This window comes from Choloepus didactylus, chromosome 2 (genome assembly GCF_015220235.1).
Source record: "Choloepus didactylus isolate mChoDid1 chromosome 2, mChoDid1.pri, whole genome shotgun sequence".
NCBI classification, from domain to species: Eukaryota; Metazoa; Chordata; class Mammalia; order Pilosa; family Megalonychidae; genus Choloepus; species Choloepus didactylus.
The window spans coordinates 149,315,176-149,335,380 of record NC_051308.1 but is presented as its reverse complement, the minus strand read 5'-3'; the positions used below and the strand labels follow the sequence as shown (position 1 = coordinate 149,335,380).

At 36.2% G+C, this 20,205-nt stretch overlaps 1 protein-coding gene and 1 pseudogene across 2 annotated transcripts in view; one reads left to right on the top strand and one right to left on the bottom strand.

Moving 5' to 3' along the window:
* The first annotated feature begins 4,688 nt into the window (after window positions 1–4,688).
* The window catches only part of MTF2 (metal response element binding transcription factor 2), a 103,877-nt gene continuing 88,360 nt past the window's right edge, over window positions 4,689–20,205 (top strand). For both annotated transcript variants that reach the window (XM_037826622.1, XM_037826621.1), the window contains exon 1: window positions 4,689–4,928. Coding sequence is in view for 1 of the 2 variants with exons in the window: in XM_037826621.1 (XP_037682549.1) it covers window positions 4,924–4,928 (5 nt within the window). In the remaining variant the exon portion in view is untranslated. The remainder of the gene's footprint in view (window positions 4,929–20,205) is intronic.
* On the bottom strand, window positions 15,372–16,183 carry LOC119527024 (annotated as a pseudogene).

Genomic DNA, 20,205 nt, shown 5'->3' with positions numbered 1-20,205 from the left:
CACTGAATGGCAGAGAAGTTGCTGTGGGGCTGCACAGGCAAAACTTGCTGGACCTTCAACCTCTGAACTTGCCATAAATCTGCCGTCTAGGGCGTCAGGAAAAGCTGTTCACGGGAAGTTGACCCATGGGAAATGCGGCTACAAAATGGCCTGGGGAGAGTACTGGGGGAAGCTGCTGGCTTTTGGGTGCTGCTGGCTTTTGGGGGCTGCTAGCTGCACTGCAGGAGCTGGATGCTGGAGAAACATCCCACACTGCAGGAGCTAGCTTCAAGGGAACCTGCATGTGCTGGGGAGTGGAGGGTGCGGGGTTTGGTGGGAAAAACTCTGGGGAAGCTGTGCACACTGCAAGATCCTGCTGAGAGAGCACACTGAATCAGGAAGGAAAGCCCCTTCATCCTGCATCTCTTCAGACTTTCCTCTGACAAAGTTTAACAACTTGTCACCTGGTGAAGGAAAAATATTTTAAGGGTTTGCATCCATTTTCACAAAGCAGATATTGAAGAGTGAATTTGGAGCCGGCAGTTAATAATAAATCAATAATGTGCACACTATATTTTAAGTATAGTCTAAGTTTGCTATATCTAGCCATTTTATGTTATATATGGAAGTTTAAAATTTGGATAAAAAGGGAAGGGATTTTAACAAATACTTTTAATTTGATTGTTAAAGAAACACTCATTTTTCTTTTGATGTTTGAGATCTGTTTCCCTTTTCAGACCAGTGAAAGCAAACTCCGTAAGGACACGGAATGTCTTTCTTTGACTTCTCTGATTTGTCTGATCATTTGCATTCCTCTCTATGCATAATGAATAAAAAATGTCTTCTAGCTTCTTTCCATAAGAGACTAATAACTAGTAATTGAGAGTTTGTATGTTTATAAACATAGTATTTTATAACATTCCCTATGACTTTAAATGATAAAATTTGAGTAATTTCCTGACATTTTGAACAGCCTCCAAAAATTTTCACTTTTTTTTGGTTCTGATTATGAGAGTCCAATGCTGTCACTGCATTCTGTTATATATTAACATATCTAAATTTTAGCAGTCAGAGAAGACTAAATATGTTAGGTAGTAGACAATTCCAAGTTTCAGTGACTTAACACAACAAAAGTTTATTTTTCTAATTGAATATCCACATGCAAAGATGAATTTAGACCTGTACTTCATACATATGCAAAAATTAACTCCAAATGGATCATATACCTAAATTTAAAAGCTAAAACTATAAAACTTATAGAAGAAAACACACTAGAAAATCTTTGTGACTGTGAGTCAGGAAAAGCGTTCTTAGATATAACACCAAAAGTATGTTCAACTTAGATAAATTGGACTTAATTGAAATTTTTTTAAAAAACACTTTTGGACTTCAAAAGACACCATTAAGAAAATAAAAACACAAGCCATACACAGGGAAAAATATTTGCAATTCATATATTTGAGAAAGGACTTATATCTAAAATATATGAAGAACTCTTACAACTTGACAGTAAGGAGACAAACAATCCAGTTTAAAAAAGGGAAAAAGATTTGAATAGACACTCATCAAAGAAAATATAAGAATGGCTAATGAGCACATGAAAAGAAGCTTAACATCGTTAGTCATTAGGTAAATGCAAATTGAAACCACAATGAGAAACCACTTCATTCCCATTTGAATGGCTAAAATAAAAATGATAGACAATAACATGTATATTGGTCTCCTGGCTGCAATCACAAATACCATGAAATGGGTTAGCTTAAGCAATGGGAATTTATTGGCTCATGGTTTTGAGGCTAGGAGAAGTCCAAAATTGAGGCATCAGCAAGGTAATGCTTTCTCTCTGAAGACTATGGCATCCTTGGGCTGGCTGCCAGTGATCATGGGTCTTTGGCTTTTCATCACATGGTGATGCACATGGTGGCATAGTCTCCTTTCTCTTCCTGATTCTGTAGAAGAATCACCATGTAACTTTCTCTTCATAAATCCTCCAGTAATAGGATTAAGGCCCAACCTCATTAAACTGGCCCACCTTAACTAAAAATGGCATCTTCAAAAGGTTCTATTTACAATGGGTTCACACCCACAGGAATGGAATTAGGATTAAGAACATGTTTTTTTCTGGGGTACATAACTCAATCTACCATAACAAGTATTGCTGAGGCTGTGAAGAAACTGGAACCCTTCCACATTACTGGTGGTGCTAATACTTTGGAAAACAGTTTGGTGGTTTCTTGAACTGTTAAAAATAAACTTACCATATACCTCAGCAATTCCATTCCTACGAATCTACCCAAGAGAAATGAAACAAACGTCCACACAAAGACTTGTACACTAATGTTCATAAGCAGGTTATTCATAACAGCCGAAAGTTGGAAACAATTAAAATGTTTCTCAGTTGGTTAATGATAAACAAAAGGTAGTACATTCATAAAATGGAGTACTATTCAGCAATAGAAAGGAAAGAACTACTAACACCTGCTAGAATATGGATCAACCTGAAAAACATTATGCTAAGTGAAAGAAGCCAGCTGCATAAGGACTATATACATATTGCGTGATTCCATTTATATGAAATGGTCGGAAAAGGCAAATCTATTGAGATAGCAGATTGCATGGTGTTGGTTGTGGGAATGTGGATTGACTGCAAATACACATAAGGAATATTTGGGGGTAAAGGAAATTTTAAAAACTGGATCAAGGTGATGGTTGCACAACTCTAGTCTCTGTTTATTGCAGTTATTTAGGTCCCCAAATGCTCTACCTTAACACATGCTTCCATAATCACCATAGTAGGGGGAAAGCAAAATGTGCCTCTGCCTCTTAAAGAATCTGCTAGGAAGTGAACAAACCACTTTCCCTCCCATTTCATTGGTCAAAGCAGGATACAAAGACACACCTAACTTCAAGGGAGCAAGAGAGAGCAATCTTATTATGTGTCCAGAAAAGAGGAGGACCAGAATATTTGTGAACAATCCTAATAACTACCGCAGAAATAAATAACAACAACAATAAAAGGTACATTTTACTCTGAGTGGAATTACTTTGCTTTGCACTTTTGAGGACTGGGATATTTGTTTCTTCTTAAAGTCCTAATCCACTCTATTCTGCTTAGTTAATGGTTAGAAATTTCTAAGACTTCTGAGCATCTGGTTTTCTTAAACATTTAGTTACGTGTTTGCACTCATACTTTCACACAGAAAAACAAAAACTTTTTTTTTTGTTTGTTCATAGAGGCATCAACAACTTTTCTGATATCAGAGACTAGAACACTTTTGTTAGCCTAAAGAGGTAAAAAGTTAGACCATTAAGTGGAAATTACAGGATGGCAGATTGTACACCTATATAAGGAAGAATTTTCTAATTATCAGAGTTTCTGAGATTTAAATGACTACTTCTAAGGTATTGAGTCACTGAAGATGCTGAAGTTAAGGTTTGATGACCACTTGACAGAAACGTAGAGGAAAACTTAGAATGCTATCCAAAACTGATGTTCTGTGATTAGGCTTAATGATACTGCAAATATACCTGCTGTGTAGCATTTTTACCCATTTTTGACTGAACCTACTTTATTTTTAACTCAAAATTTTCCTCACCCAAAAGTCTGAGGAGTCTTGAAGACAAATTTATAAGAAGCTATGTTATAATAGTATTCAGAGAAAATTTAGAGTTGAAAAGCAACAGATACAGTGAGGCTGTAGTAAGAAGGCATTTAAAAGATCAGGACGTTAACCAGAAGAAAACGAGAGGAAGGGTATGACAAAATATTTAAAATCTCGGATGGCGTTAATAAAATGAATACGGATTACTTGTTAAATCCTGAGATCACAGGCTGAGAGCGCCCCTTTTGAAATATGAGCAAAAGGAGTTAAGGACACAAAAGATACTTTTTCATAGAAAAATATGGTATTCACTGTCCCTCATGACATAAAAAATATTTTGACAAAGTTATAAACTAAAGTACCCTAAGTGGCTACTAGGAGGACCTAGGTTGTATCTAAGTTTAACGTTGGAGTCAGACACAAGCACGCATTCTCACAGTTCTTCACTTGAGACCCCTGTCGGCAGCAGAATATTGGGCAGGCTAAAGATCTGCCCTTGTATGAAAAAGTTCTTATTCCTAAAATTAAACACTTTGCGCGGGTTTTCTCAGGTAAACAGAAAAATCTCTCATCATCAGGGGAAAAAAAAATCTGAAAATTTTCCTGATAAGCAACTCCTGATTAAGAAGTTTGGGGGTAGATAGACAATCGCTGAACAAAATTTAATTCTGAGATCCAGAATCTCTTCTCCGTTGGAAGAAAACTCGAACAGCAGGCCTCACGGTGAAGGTAAAAATGCTTTAGCTAACGTTTTCTCCACGAATAGGAAATCGACGAGGCAAAATGTGCAAAACATTGGCCCATTTCTCGGGAAAAGAATATACACCAGTGAGGTTCGACAAGACGCTTCCTTTAAAAAAGAAACAACATAGGATGCCTACCGCCCAGGTACACAACTCTGACTATTGTGTTAGCGCCGGCAGCGGAAGAATTTGGGTCCATCGCGCCGTTAAAGAGTCCCTCTTTGTTCAGAATCAGTTGTTGTCGCACAGAGAGGTGTTCTTCCGCGCTCGCTTCTCAGTCCCCGCCCCGTCGAGGATCTGGAGAGCTGCCATTCGATACTGGAGTCGCTCCGCGCTCCCAGAATGCACCGGCAGTCCGCGGGAAACCAAAATGGCGAAGGGCTGTAGCGAAGTGGGGTGTGTTTGAGGCCGGTGTAAGAACGCCCACTCTACCCCCAGCCCTTATCCCCACAAGGACCTTGGCTTGTGCGTTCGTATGTGAGGGGTGCTCGGTGGGGTGGGTGCCCAGTAAGTGCTCGGACTCTCAAGAGAAGCGCCCAGGGGGACGTGATTGGTTGTTTTTTCCTGTATGAAGCGGTTGGTACCACTGAAGTGACCGAATGAGGTGAGAGACCTTGGCCTGGGAACCTACTCTTCCGGAGGAGGTGGGGGGAGAGGAGGAAGAAAGGAAGCAAGTAATAAAAGAGAAAAATGGAGGATCGAGGTGGGGGTGGGGTGGGGGCGCCAGTGTGTGCATTTAGGTACCCTGCATTTATGTGTGTGAAAAGAATGGGTGGAAAGGAGTAGTCATTGGGTGTTGGGAGAATATAATGACTAAAGGAGCGAGCAGGGGGTTGGAGGAGTCGGTTGGAGGAACAGGATGAAACGTTGAGACGGGGAAGCTGTGTTTGGAGGGGCAGGAAGGAACCTGGGGGCGGGAGACGGTTAGAGGGGTAGAATGAAGCTGGTGACGAAGGGGTGGGGAACCGAGGGGAGGAGCCGTTAGGAAATGGGGGCTGAAGGAGATGTGGGGAGCAGAGTGAAAGGGCTACCTGGGACCTTAGGGGGCGCAAAGGGAAGTAGCAGCTTGGACCCAGAGGGTGGTGGGCTTGTGTGGAATAGGAATATGGGGGTAGAGTAGAAGGATAGGATGGAGTACGAGAATAAGGAGAACAGTGAAGGGGAGCCTCGAAACAAACCCTGAAAGCTTAAAGGGAAAAGATAGGAAGGAAAGTGTGAAATGGAGAAGTACCTTGTGTTTGGAGCGCACCAGAAACCTGAGGCATTTCTTTTACTTAATTAAGTCTAACGCATATTCCTGCTCGGATGTAGTTGTGTATTACTGTATTCATTTTTACAGCTGGGGTAGTTAACCGTTTAAGGGGTTTTAACTAATTTGCCAAGATTTCTTAGCAACATATTTGGGTAGTGCCAGAACTCTAACTCTGTGTGTTTTACAATCTGGTGTCCTTGGTAGGCTAGAAATTTTTTTTTGGAAGCAATTAGGGGAAACAGATGGATTTAACGGGGTGATTTGAGAAACAGTGAACGATCCAATGGGAAAAAGGGTATGGTATGCCACTTTAAGACATTTAACTTGATGTAGAATCCATCTAAAACTAATTCAAATATGAAAATCTAGGTAGGCCTGTGCATAGCATAAAGAAAGTACCTTGTGAGATAAGTGCAGAACTGGAAATATGGAAATAGAGCCTGATTTAACTTGACCCCAGATGCTCAGGTAGTAACTTTCTCCTTGAGATTGATTCCATGTGACCCTCTTGTATACCTTGCCTACAGGCTCATTTCAATTTCCATGTTTTTAATCTCTTGAGAGGTTTTTTTTTGGCAGTGGATTACAAAGACAGTTGAATTTATAAAAGGAATGTGGATAAAATAAAATTCATTTAAGAATTTAAAAGTAAATTAGTAGACCCTTTAAAAGGTTTGAAAATGCTTTAAATGGAGCCATTTTGACTAACAGCTTTAGGTACCCAGTTTTGGCAAGGAAAGACTTGAATTTAAATTTCTTAAAGTATTCTGCTTTCGATTTGGAATGTTATTCACACAGGTATTTGGAGTGATGGCTTGAGAAGGAATACAAGGAAGGTGAAGTTTTTTTTTTTTAGATTTCTAGATAAAAATTCATTTAAATTGATATTTAAATATGGTCAACTTCAGTTTTTTTAAGTGCTAAAAATGTTCTAAAATGTTTGAATTAAGAATGCACCTGTTTATAGATAATGCTATTCCTTGGTTCATATTTTTATGCTTTGTTTCTCCTGTTCTTCAGGATAATTTGTTTATTGTAGTAGACTACAGCAGTAACCACCCAGTATATGGAACATGTATGTTTCCCTCTGGATGTTTCTTACGTGTTAGAACAGTGCTGTTAAATAAAACTTTCTCCAGTTATGGCAGTGTTCTATATCTTCTCTGCTACTAGCTACATGTGGTTATTGAGCACTTGAAATGTGACTACGGCAACTGAGAACTGAATTTATAATTTAATTTTAATTCACTAAATGAAAATTTTTGGCCACACGTGACTAGTGGCTACCACACTGGACAGCATTAGGGGTTATTGCATCCACGTATTAGGAATTGTCACATCCATAAGCCATGGAAACCACAGGAACCCAAGGGTCAGGATTTCCTGGCTTACAACCAAGGAAGTTCAGATTCTCTTTGTACATTTCAAGGATGAAATACACTTCATTTTTGCCACTCATCGTGTCTTCTGTCATATCTCTGTTTTCATGTAACATTGCAGAAGAATAATGAAGGTAGCAACTTCTCCAGTACTTTTAAGATTTAAGATTCCACTAATGTCAAAAACAACTATGACAAAAATGGATGTTAGGCAGCAGTAACAAATGTACCACACCAAATACTTTGGGTCAATAATAGCAGGGGATAAAGGGTATGGAAGGATTTGGGTTTTCTTTTTTCTTTTTAGTTTTTTTCTGGAGTAATGAAAATGTTTTAAAGTTGATCATGATGATGTATGCACAACTATGTGATGATACTGTGAGCCATTGATTGTATACTTTGGATGATTTGTGGGGTGTGTGAATACATCTCAATAAAATTGCATTAAAAATGGATGTTAGGAAGGTTAGTTTTTTTAAAATATTTTTACACATCAGTTTAAAAAGACTTTTTATTAAGGAAAATTTCAAACATATATAGAGTATCCATTATCCAGCTTCAGTAGTTCTTATCTGCCATTCTTATTTCATCTATATCTTTACCCATGCTCCATTCCATTGTTTTACTACTTTTTAAAATTTTTTTTTTTTTTTGTGAGGGGTGTAAAATTTACGCATCCTGAAATACACAGGTCTTAACTACTTTTTTTTTAGTTTTGAACATTTTATATGGAAATTTTCAATAATAGAATTAAAATGGGATAATGAATCCCCCATGTACCCATTTTTTAGTTAACAGCTTTATTGAGACATAATTCACATACCATATTTACTTGCAGACAAATGGACTTTTTAAGGTGTGCAATTCAGTGTTTTTTAGTATATTCACAGAGCTGTGCAACTATCACCGCTACCTAATTTTAGAACATTTTGATCACTCTCAAAAGAAACCGTGTATCCATTAGCAGTCAATCCCCATTTCATGTCTAAGAAATCATTGCCTAATTTAAGGGAACTGTACAATTTTGACTAATGGTTATACCTATGTAATTTATAGCCTTATCATCGTATGGAGTATTTGTGTCTTCTCAGAAAGCTCCCTTGTGGCCTTTCCCAGTTATTACCACCCCCCCCCCATTACTCTTCTCATTTCTTTCACCTTAGAATAGCTTTGCCTAGAACTTCATATGAATGGAATCATACAGTATGCATATCAGCTTTTTAAAATTTTAACTTTTTCATAAAACAAGAATGCAGTCTTGAAAATCACATTGTGCAAGGGATTTTTGTAGTAGTGACTTAAGAATTTTCCATTGTTTCATGACAATCCTGACAACTATGAAGTTTTTCATTTGTTTTTTGAGTGGTTTGTGAAGGCAGTTCTTATATTTTGAGTGGACAAAACTGAGTAGGGACTTAAAACTATATAGTTGCCTAGTATGAGGATTTAAAAATTAGGGAAACAGGGCAACATGAGGAATCCTTGTGGTGATGGAAATATTGATATCTTGACTGTATCAATGATAATATTCTGGTTGTGATATTATTCTGTAATTTTACAAGATGCTACCATTGGGAGAAACTGTGTAAAGGGTACACAGAAACTCCCTGTGTTTATTTATGACTGCAGATGAATCTATAGTTATCTCAGATGAAAATGTTTAATCAAAAAATGAAGGAGAAGAAAGTGGACCAAAGCAGGCATAGCAAGAACATGTAGAGTTTGTTTGATTTCAGCAGCCAGGTGCTGAAAACAAACTAAAGATGAGCTTTTGTTTTTCCCTATCCTTTCTACTGAAGTTTATATTGCCGGAAAAGCTCCCACAATTATTCGGTCAGAGCAGGTGGGACACAGTGGTCTAGGGGAAGTTACTAAATATACTCCAAAGATTTGGGTCTGAGTTTAATCTACTAGCTCTGAAGCAGTGCCTGCCTGTGTTGTTCACAGGATTGTTGGGAAGATCAAAGACAATATAGGAGAAAGCACTTTATAAACTCTAGGTGCAATATAATTGTATGGTATTAATTTACAAAATCTTTTTTCCAAAAAAGTTGTTTTAGATAACAAGAAAGCCATATGTACCCGTGGTGAAGCCTATGCCTGCTGTACCATGAACTTAGTTTCAAACATGTTAACCCAAACGACTATATTCCCTATTGGGTACAATGTGTTTAGAAGCCTTATTGAACCAAAGGTTGAATGTTAAAGAGCCATATAGAGTTTCAGTCTGAAAAATACTGGGACTAGATATTTTAGGATGTTTTATAAATTGCTGACCAGCCCTAGTAGTTCTAATTGATGTTAGATATGTACCAGAATTACCCATAAAGAAAACGACGACGACAAATAAAATGTCTCTGGACTCATACCCAGGAGATTTTGATTTGGTAGGTTTGAGATGGGCTTTTGTATATATTGTACTTTATTCTTCTCACTTGATTTTGTTTTGCAGCCAGGATTAAGAAGTACTAGATTTTGTTGTAGGGTCAAAGTCAGAAACTTACCGGTTCTTATTAAAACATTACCAAGAGCTGTTCAAAAGAAAGACTAATAATAGGCCATATTTTTCATACTTTAATTAAAAAAAATATTTCAGCATTGTTTCCATTACACTCATGTTTAAAATATTTTTAATCATTGGTTAATATAATTAATGGAATTTTGAAATTTGGGAATTTAGTGGACTGTTAAATGTTTCATGAAATTTTGTATCTGCTGTGCTGTAGTGAATTTCCTTTCAGGGAAGTGTTTAAAAAGAGGCTAGATCACTGCCTTTAATTAGGGATATTATAAAGGGTTTTTTTTTTTTCATTAACTAGGAAGTAAAAATGACCTTTCAGGTAAGTTCTAAAGCTAAGAGTCTAGATTATTAAAAAAAAGGGGGGGCACTAATTTTCCTTTAGGCTAATGATGAGAATTGTCAAGGGGGTTAGAATACTTTCCAAACTTAAGTTTCTCCCGAGTGTCCTCTCTTCTAGTTTTCTCTAGGTTCTTTTCCACTCTTGATAGTTGTTTTAAATCCATTTCTTGGGTTTTTCTTTTTCAAAGAGAGGCTGAAGAATATGATATTATCACCTTAATTTTTTGTTTTAAGTGTTTTACTGCTGCTCATTCAAGGGGAATAAAGAAAAGTGATTATTTGTAAAGATTTTAAAAAATTAGAACATTCTTATAGTTCTTTGTATTCCCTGGTGCATTGATTTTTAATCTTTTTGGTCTCAGGAGAATCACTTTCCACTTTTAATTATTAAGGACCTCAAAGAACTTTTCTTTTTGTGGGTTATTTCTATCAGTATTAATTGTATTAAATTAAAACTGAGACAGTTTTGAAACAAGACTAATCTTATGCACATTAACTTTCATAGTGATGAAGTCATCACATATAATTTAGCCTCTGGAAGATTCCACTGTACATGTATGGAGAATGAGAATGAAAAAGGATAATAATTTCTTAATATTGTTTTGAAACCAGCTTTGACCTTTTAGATCCCATTGAAAGGATCTGGGAGATCCCCAGGGACCACATCTTGAGACCTGCTACCATAGCTCGCTCTTTCTTTGGGGAGAGAGGGTTATTTCATGCATTATAGGGTTTTAGCAGTTGTGTCCTACCAGATCTTTTGTCTCCTTAGAAAATACTGGCTTTCAGGTAAGAACTGCTTTGTACCCACCTTCATGTCTGCCTCAGAAGGAGAGAAGTTCCTTCTTTGATTCAAGGCTAGTCTTTCCCCTTATATTATCCCATTTGTCTGTCTTCTGTTTTCATTCATCTTTTGACACCTTCCTTTAACATTAGAAACATGGTCAAGACTTTTCATATTTATAAGGCACAGAAAAAGCCATTCATTCACCATTCCTTGTATCTCATCTAGATGTATATAGTTCTCTCTACTTAGCCAACTATTTTGAAGTATTAGTTTCAGCTTCCTCAGGTCCCATTTCTACTTTTATTAATAAAGATATGTTATTTAAATACATAGACATTGTAGGAAATTTAAATGTTAAAAAAACCTATCTCACCCAGCAGCCACCAAAAATGCCTTGGTCTATTCTTGTCTTCTAACCTTATTTTCAGTTTAAGTTCTTTTAACAGATTGATACATGCATTTGACTAAAAATATCAAAGTCCAGAAGAGTTTAAAATGAAAAGCTACAGTCTTCTGACTTCTTAATCCTGCTTCTGAGAGGGAACCACTTTAATTTTTAACAGTTACATTCATTTGTTCCTGTCACTCCATATTGCCAATTAATATTTCTTGATTCATCACTTTAGACATTCTGTGTTAAGACCTTTTTGCTGTGATAGAGATTTCAGTTCACTTATGCTCTATACCTCTTCTCCCCTTTCCAGTATTTGATTTTCTATTGGTTACTTCTGTAACTTTAAATAACATACTTAAACTTTTTTCTTACTTCATGAGCTCTAGGCTTTATTTCCCCACTTTGAAAGATGAGTGTTATTAATGCCTCTGCCTTTACTTTCATTCCATTCCTCCTCTTAGTTTTTATCATCTTTACTCTTTGCTTTTATATTTTTAAGTTTGATAACATTTATGTTCTGTCCTTAATCATAATTTTCTGTTCTTTGTTTATAGGTTGATTTTAAAGTTTGAAACGTAAACAGCTTTTATATCATTTTGACTAAGTAAATATTATTTTCTGCTGAGCCATAGTCCCAGAATTAGTTCCTTTTTTGTACCACTTTTTTTCCCTTAAAATTCTAACATTTTCTGTGTTTGCTCTGCCTTTATCTTTCTTAAAATTTTTCTATCATTCCTTTTGCTGCTTCCTAGCTGTCATTTTTTTTTGTTTCCTCTTTCTTTTGCCTCTCTACCTTCTTTGACTCTCCCTCCTGCCTTGTGGAAGAAATGTAGATGCTCTTGCTTAGTATGAGCAGAATGTTCAATTAGGATGAACTTAAATGTTTGGAAATGAACAGGGGTGTTGGTAGCAAGATGTGAGAATAACTAACAGCGCCGAATGGTGTGTGAATGAGGTGGAAAGGGGAAGCTCAGAGTCATATATGTCACCAGAAGGAAAGTTGGAGGTCAAAAGATGGAAATGTATAAAACTGAATCCTATGGTGGGCAATGTCCATGATCAACTGTACAAATACTAGAAATCACTTCATGAACCAGAACAAATGTATGACAATACAATTAGAAGTTAATAATAGAGGGGCATGTAGGGAAGAACTATATACCTATTATAAACTATATAGTTAGTAGTATTTCAACATTTTTTTCATAAACAGTAATAAACGTACTATATCACTACTAGGAGTCAACAATTGAGGGGGGTTGGTTAGGGATAGGGGAGGTTTAGAGTTTCCTTTTCTTTTTTTCTTTTTTCATCTTTCACTTTATTTCTTGTCTGGAGTAATGAAAAGTTTCTAAAAATTGAACAAAAATTAAGTGTGATGGATGCACAGCTGTATGAGGGTACCCAGGGGCAAGTGATTGTACACTTTGGATCTTTGGATAACTGTATGGTATCTGAACAATCTCAATAAAAATGGAAAAAAATATATATATAAAATTTTTCTATCGTTATATCATACTGTCTAGTGTGTGGAATACTTGTTTTTCCTCAAACTCCTCTCTTCCGGAGCCCTCTTTCCTTTTGTTCCATTCCAGACTGGTTGCTGTCTAGGTCTTTTGCATGGCAGCCATCCTGAGACTTCCCTGTGTTGCTCTCTTAGGTTTAATGCACTATTTCTTGCATCCCATGTTCTTTTCTTTCATGGAGGATACTTCGTCATTTTTCTGGAGCTAAACCCTTAATTCTCGGCTTGAGAGCTTAACATTTATTTTATATTCCTTCATTTTTGACTTACAGTGTGGCAGGTAGGGAATTCTAGTTTGAACTTTAATTTTCTTCAGAATTTTGAGGCATTGGTTCATTGTCTTTTAGAATCTAGTGTTGCTGTTGAAAAGTCATATTCTAGTCTAATTCTTACTTTGTATTGGTGGCTTTATTTTTCTCTTTGTAAGCTCATGGGATCTTCTAGTTTCAATGTTGTGCAGTTTCATGAAATATAGGTTGTTTTTTATCAGTACTCTGAAGGTCCTGTCATTTTAAAGATTCCTATCTTCCTTCAGTCCTGGACATTTTTCTTTTATTATTAATTTTAAAAAATAATTTTATCGTCTGCGTTTTCTCCTTGTGGAATTCCTGTTAGTCATTGTTCATACCTTCTGGATTGATGCCTAACTCTTACATCTTATGTCTCCGTTTGAGAGCTATTTTCATTGCCTTATTTTTCCAATTCAATTTATTTTTGAAATTTTTATATTTCTAATTTCCAGGAGCTCTTCCTTGGATTCTGTTTCTTTTTCATACCATAATGTTTTTAATTTATGGATGCAATAGATCCTTGACTTTTTCTAGATATATTAGATTTGTTTTTAAGGGTACCCTCTGTTTCCTAGACTCTTTACTTCCTTTGGAGTCTGTTCTCTTGGGCTTTGTATTTTTGTATTGTAGTTTTTCAGTTTTTGTTAAAGCATAAAGGAATATATACTTGGGTACATGGCACGGCAGGCTTTAATTTAGGGTGAAACGTGGGGAGCTAGTTCTCTTCTGCTTCCCACAATATCAAATATGAAAGATTTTACTTTGGGACACCTACACTCATTCAGCCTCCTAAGTTCTTGTGAGTTGAACCCTTGTTTTCCTTCCTTTCTTCCTACCCAGGGCCACCTGCTTCCTCCCTAGGAGCATCAGAGGCGGTGACCAATTTGCCTGACAAAATCTGAGATATTTTGCACATTGAGTTTCACATACAACTGGAAGAGGAGGGAGAAGGGTGGAAAAGTAGCATGGGTACAGTAGTAGACCCTGTATCCATGCTACTCATTTTTCCCAGTCTAACCCTTTCCTTTCTCATGTTCTCATGAATAGCTTCACTGTCTACCTAACCAGTTAAGTTACAAACCTAGAAGGCATCCTTGATTCTGCCCCTTCTCTCTATCACCACATTCAATTGTTGATCAAATTCTTTGATTTTACCATAGTTTATCTTGAATTGATCATCTGCTTTTCTTAGTTTAGGCCATCAACTTGCCTGCACTAGGGGAGTAGTGTAAATGAGTTCCTTATCCCCAGTCTTGCCTTCTTCCTAAACGCCCTCTTAAACTGTATGTAAGTCTGTCATTAGCAATCATTGCTTGTCATTTGCTGGAACAGTGCTACTCAAGAATGGTGGCATCTCAGAAACATGGGGAGATACATTTAAAAATAGTCCCTCTCCCTCAAGAAAGGGGGAGGAAATGAAAGGAAAGAAAACTATTGCTCTAGTGAGTTGCTGTTATTAATTGGGATTTCCAGGAGTGTTGGGGCAATGTGGAAAAAGAGGTTGAGAACTACTGGTTTGTGAGATAAGTCCCAGACATGGCAGATAAGGCTCTTCATAGTCTGTTTCTTGACAAGCACATTTATTACATGAGGATTAATGAGAAATAATGAGTTAATTGTGATTGGAATATTAGGAAGGATGGTGGGAGAGGTTAGTTTGTGAAAGCGTTTTATTTTTTGAAGGATTTTAGACTTTATTCTTTGACCATTGTGTTTCACAAACTTAATTTGTGTGCCAGCACTGTTTTTTGCCATAATTGAGTAACGTCTCAGTGTAATAACTTTCTTTACATTAACTCATTTAGCTTTATTCAAAGTAATAACCCAATTAAAATTACATATCTTTCTAATATGCATTAAAATATATACCAATTAAAATGAAAAATATCTTGTCCTGTGAGTGGTACTCATTACAACTATTTGGGAAATATAATATTTCATCAAATATAAGACGGCCTTCAATTGTAAAAAGTACCATTGTTTTATATACTGCTAAGAAGAGAAAACTTTATTAAATTGGAGCACAACGCTTATGTAGAATTTTCATTTTATAATGATCGAAAGACAGTACTATTGTTCTTGTATATGCATAGAAAAGAAATATAAATGAACTATATTGGGTTAAGGTAATCCTAGGACTGCTTCTCATTAAGCGTCTGTCTTTTCTGAACACGTTTAATAACAGCTTTATAATATATAATACACACTTTGACTTGTACAGTTCACTGGTATTTAATTCACAGAGTTGTATAACCGTCACTGCTGTCTAATTGTAGCACATTTTTTCACTTTATTAAAATACTGAATTTATTTCACATGTATATTTTTGTCTTCCCACCATTTCCATTTGTATGACTACTGCTACCACTAAGCAGAGGGTGGAGTTCCATCTTTAAAAACTAAACAGGCATTTTGGACAACACATTCTTGGCAAAGGAACCTGGACAACATTTATCAGACATGGTAGGGAAAGTTCTCTGCATTATGAAAAGGATAGCCAGATATCAACTGTTAACAGAAATGAAGTAAGATGGAAAATTTTAAGTTTAAAACTATTTTCTTAAAGATCTTGAATAGCCTCCTGGTCAGTCATCTGGAAGCAGTTCTTCTCATAATTGATGAATTTGGCTTCTACTTTGGGAAGAGAACCACCTCTTTCTATACTTGCTTGTATTTTTTTGCTTTAATTTCTTCTACAGAGCTAGGTCCTTTTGGTGTTTTAGGAGTCTTTTCCTGTTTCTTGACCTTTTGACGGATTTGAGTCTTTTGCATTTTGGTTTGATTTCTGTGCATTTTTGGCTGGAGTTATGTTGATGTTCTCACTGGAGCTTTTTCTTCTGGTTCCTCATCATCAAAATCATCATCATCATCTTTATCATCTACATCATCATCATCATCTTCATCAGCAGCAAGTTTTACTTTTTCTTTGGAAACTTGCTGCCATTTCCAGGGACAGATTGCTTTCCAGACATATGCTTTCCAGATATGTTTAAGAGTTTCACATTATCCTCCTCTTCATCTTCTCACTCTGCATCTTCCTCCATAGCTTCAACTTTAAGACCAGAGGTGGTGCGATTTTAAAGCCTCCTAAGGGAAACAAACTGTTGGCTGTACAGACATTTTCAAAGTTACCAGTGTTACTTTAATTGGACTGTCTTCATAATTCATTGCCTCTGCTTCAACGATGGGCATTTCATCCTTTGCACCAGCCCCTAAACTGACCAGCAGCTATAGTGACCATTCTTAAAAGAATGGTGCACGTTTTCAGCATTATCCACCTTAAATGATCATCTTTGTTGGCCTTTAGTTCCAACTGAAAAGATAATTCTGGGGCCTCAGGGGTCTCATTTCCGTGTCCATCGAATCTTCCATGGGGTGGCATGCACTTAGGTGGGAGAGAAGGCTGACGGAAATAGACAAGCACATTTCCAGCATGGAATGACACCAGGCTAATTGTAGAACATTTTATCACCTCCAAAAAGAAACCCCATACACATTAGCAGCCACTTTCTCTTTCCCTCTCCCACCATCCCCTGGCAACCACTTAGCTTGTTCTGGACTTTTCATGTAAATGGAATTATACAAAATTGGCATTTTGTGTCTGACTTCTTGTACTTAACATAAAGTTTTGAAGGTTTGGCTGTGCTATAGTGTGTATTAGCTCTTAATTCCTTTTTATTGCCAACTAATACATCATTGTGTGGTATGCCACATTTTGTTCATCTGTTCATCAATTGATAGAAATTTGGGTTTTTCCACTTTTTGGCTATCATGAATAATGCTGCTATGTACATTTGTGTGCAGGCTTTTGTGCAAACATATGTTTTTGTTTCCCTTGGGTATATATCCAGGAGTAGAATTACTAGTCGTAGGATAACTTTATGCTTAACAGTGTTTGGAACTGCCAAACTGTTTTCCAATAAGGCTGCACCTTTTTATATTCCCAGCAGCAAGATATGAGGGTTCTAATTTCTCCACATCTTTGCCAACACGTGCTGTCATTTTGATTATAGCCATCCTAGTGGCTGTGAAGTGATATCTAATTGTTTTGATTTGCATTTTTCCAATAGCTAATGATGTTGAACATCTTTTCAGGTGCTTATTGGAATGCTCTGTTCAGATCCTTTGCCCATTAAAAAAAATTTTTTTTTTTCAAAATAATTTCAAACTTAAAGAACATTTGCAGAAATAATACAAAACCCATACAGAGAACTCCAACATACCCTTGCCCCAAGACTCACCAATTTTAACATTTTGCCACATTTGCTATATCTTTCTCCCTCTCTCTCTTTCTCTTTCTCCCCTCTCGCTTTCTTTCTCTTTTTTTCTCCCTTGCTCCCTTCCTCCTTCCTCCCTTCCCTCCCTTTCTCTCTTTTATCTGTCTTGTTTGTCAGGCTGTTTTCTAAACATTTGAGAGAAGATTGTATACATGTTCCTGAATGCTTAATACTTCTATGCATATTTCCTAAGAACAAGGATATTCTTTTATGCAACCACCTTGCAATCAAGTACTGTTATCAAGTTCAAGAACTTTAACATTGATATAAAGCTTTCAGTTTGTATTCCATTTTTTTCATATGTCCCAATAATGTCCTTTTGGGCATTTTCCTCCTCCATTGTTAGTTCCAGTCCAGGATCATGTATACCATTCACTGGGGTTAATCACATTCACAGTGTTGCTCCTTTGCCCATTTAAAAATATTTGATTAGGTTATTTTGCTCTTTTGTTGTTGAGTTAGAAGAGTTCTTTATGTATTTTGTATACAAGTTCTTATCAAATATGTGATTTGCAAATATTTTCTCCATTTCTGTGTGTTTTCTTTTTACTTTTGTGATGATGTCCTTTGAAGTACAAAAGTTTTAAATTTTGATGAAGTCCAGTTTATCTCTTTTTTCATTTGTGCTTTTTGTGTCACATTTAAGAAACCATTGCATAACCCAAGATTTACTTTATAGTTTTAGCTCTTGCATTTAGGTTTATGATCCATTTTGAGTTAATTTTTGTAGATAGCGTGAGGTAGGAGTACAACGTCGTTTTTCTGAATATGGATATCTAGTTTCCTAATACCATTTGTTGAAAAGACCATTTTTCCCCATTGAATTGTCTTAGCAGTATTGTAAGAAATCAGTTGGCCATGAATGTAAGGGTTTGTTTCTGGATTTTCATGAAGTCCGTTGATCTTTGTCTATCCTTGTGTTAATGTAACAGTGCCTTGATTATGGTAGCTTTATATAAGTTTTGAAGTTGGGAAATATTCACTTTTGTTCTTTTTCTAGACTATTTTGGGTCCCTTGAATTTCCATATGAAATTTAGGACCAGGCAATTTCTGCAAAAAAGGCAGCTGGGATTTTGATAGATACTGCACTACATCTGTAGATCAACTTAGGGCATTTTGCCATGTTAATATTAACGTCTGTGAACGTAGGGTGTTTTTCCATTTATATATGTCTTTTAAAATTTCTTTCTATAATACATACTTTTCATTGTACAAGTCTTGTACTTCTTTTGCTAAGTTTATTCCTAAACCTTTTATTCTTTTTGGTGCTATTGTAAAATGAATTTTTTCTTAATTTGATTTCAGATTATTTATTGTGTAGTGATGAAGTTGATTTTTGTATGTTGATCTTGTATTCTGCAACCCTGCTGAACTCGTTTATTAGTTCTAGTATTTTCTAAGTGAATTTTGAATCACTTTGAGTCTTATATCAGACTTTTACCTTACAATACAGTTTTTTTGTGTGTGCCATCATTTGTATTGGTGGCACAACATTTTAAAAAATAAAGCCATATAAAAATTAAAATAATTAGAAATTAGTGCTGGGCTCTAATGTGGGTTTTTAGTTAAGTAGAGCAAGTCTATTCTTGACTCTTACTTTGGGAAATATGCCTAACATGTCTGATTTAGTATGTATCCCACCTCCCCCACCTCCTCTACAACCATTTGGTTTCTGGAGGGATAAAAGATGCTTCAGTATTGTCTCAATTATTTTCTTTCAAGTGGCTACTGACACCCAATCTTACGTTTTGATTCTGGTGTTCTTGGGTATATGTATATGCATTAGCAACAAGGAATTCTTTGCTGCTGTCTCCTGGTCAGTTAGTGATTATAAGGATAACATTAATTGTAAGACAGAACTCCGTTTCATTGACTTAAAATGTCAAAAATGTGTCCTTTAATTAATGACTTCTCTAGTCACTGGGATCCATCGGAACTCTTTAAGCAAACAAGTGAATTATTTAAACAGATTTTCTTATTGTACTTTGCAACGTGTGTTAAATAAACAATGATTCTGTAAACCCACACTTTTCTAATAAAGAAAAACATTGTAAAAAAGCAATGAATACTGTGAACAACTGATTGTACACTTTGGATAATTGTATGTTATGTGAATATATCTCAATAGAATTGCATTTAAAAAAAGCAGTGAGGCAGGTGGCAGGACAGTCATTTGAGAATATGGTAGTAGCACAGGTGAGAGCTAATAATGATCTGAAATAAGGCAGTGATTATAAATGTTTGGGAGATGGTCTTTCAGAAGTAATCAACAGGATTTGGTGAATATTTGGAGACTTAAGGGAGAGAGAAGAATGAGGGATGACACATTTTAGCTTGAGATAGACAGATGATAATGGCATTAACCGTTAAGAGATACTGGAGGGAAGATGAGGAGTGTGAGGAAAGTGACATCAGTTTTGTTAAGTTAAAGGTGCTGGGGGATCCCTAGTAGGGATGTCTAGCTGTCAGTTGGAAATAAGAGTCCGCAGCTTGTGAGATAAGGTAGGGGTGGAGATAAGAGATTTGGAAATTATCAGTAGAAAAAGTTTCAGGCATTAGAAGAACATGATCACTTAGGACAAGCAGAGTATATAGAATAAGAAGATGGAACCTTAGGTGATTTCAGCAAAGAATTTGCACAAGAGAGAAGAATCAGTACAGAAAATAGGAATGATCATAGAAGTAAGAAAAGAGTTACTCCAGGTGGCATGCATCTGAGAAACCAAAGAAAGAATTTCAAGAAGTAGTAGGTTATGATCATCAATTATTACATAAAGGTTGGGTAGAATGAGAACTGAAATTAGACCATTGTATGGTATTGGTCATTTTGGAGGTCTTGGCTGTTGTTAATGATCAGGACGAAAGTCAGCTTGTAATGGGTTGAATAAGTGGAAAATACTTTCCTAAGTTTATTGATGAAAAGAATGAGAAAGAAGGAAAAGTAGTTTGTAGGGTTTTTTTTTTTTTTTTAAGTTTGCTTATGGTTATGGCAGAATTACACAAAGGAGAATTGGAGAAGGGGAAATTTAAAATAAAGGGAAGGAGATGATTGTGAGATTCTTGAGATTGTGGGATCTCTTGTGGAGTGTCTAGCATATATACCACTCTCCTACTCC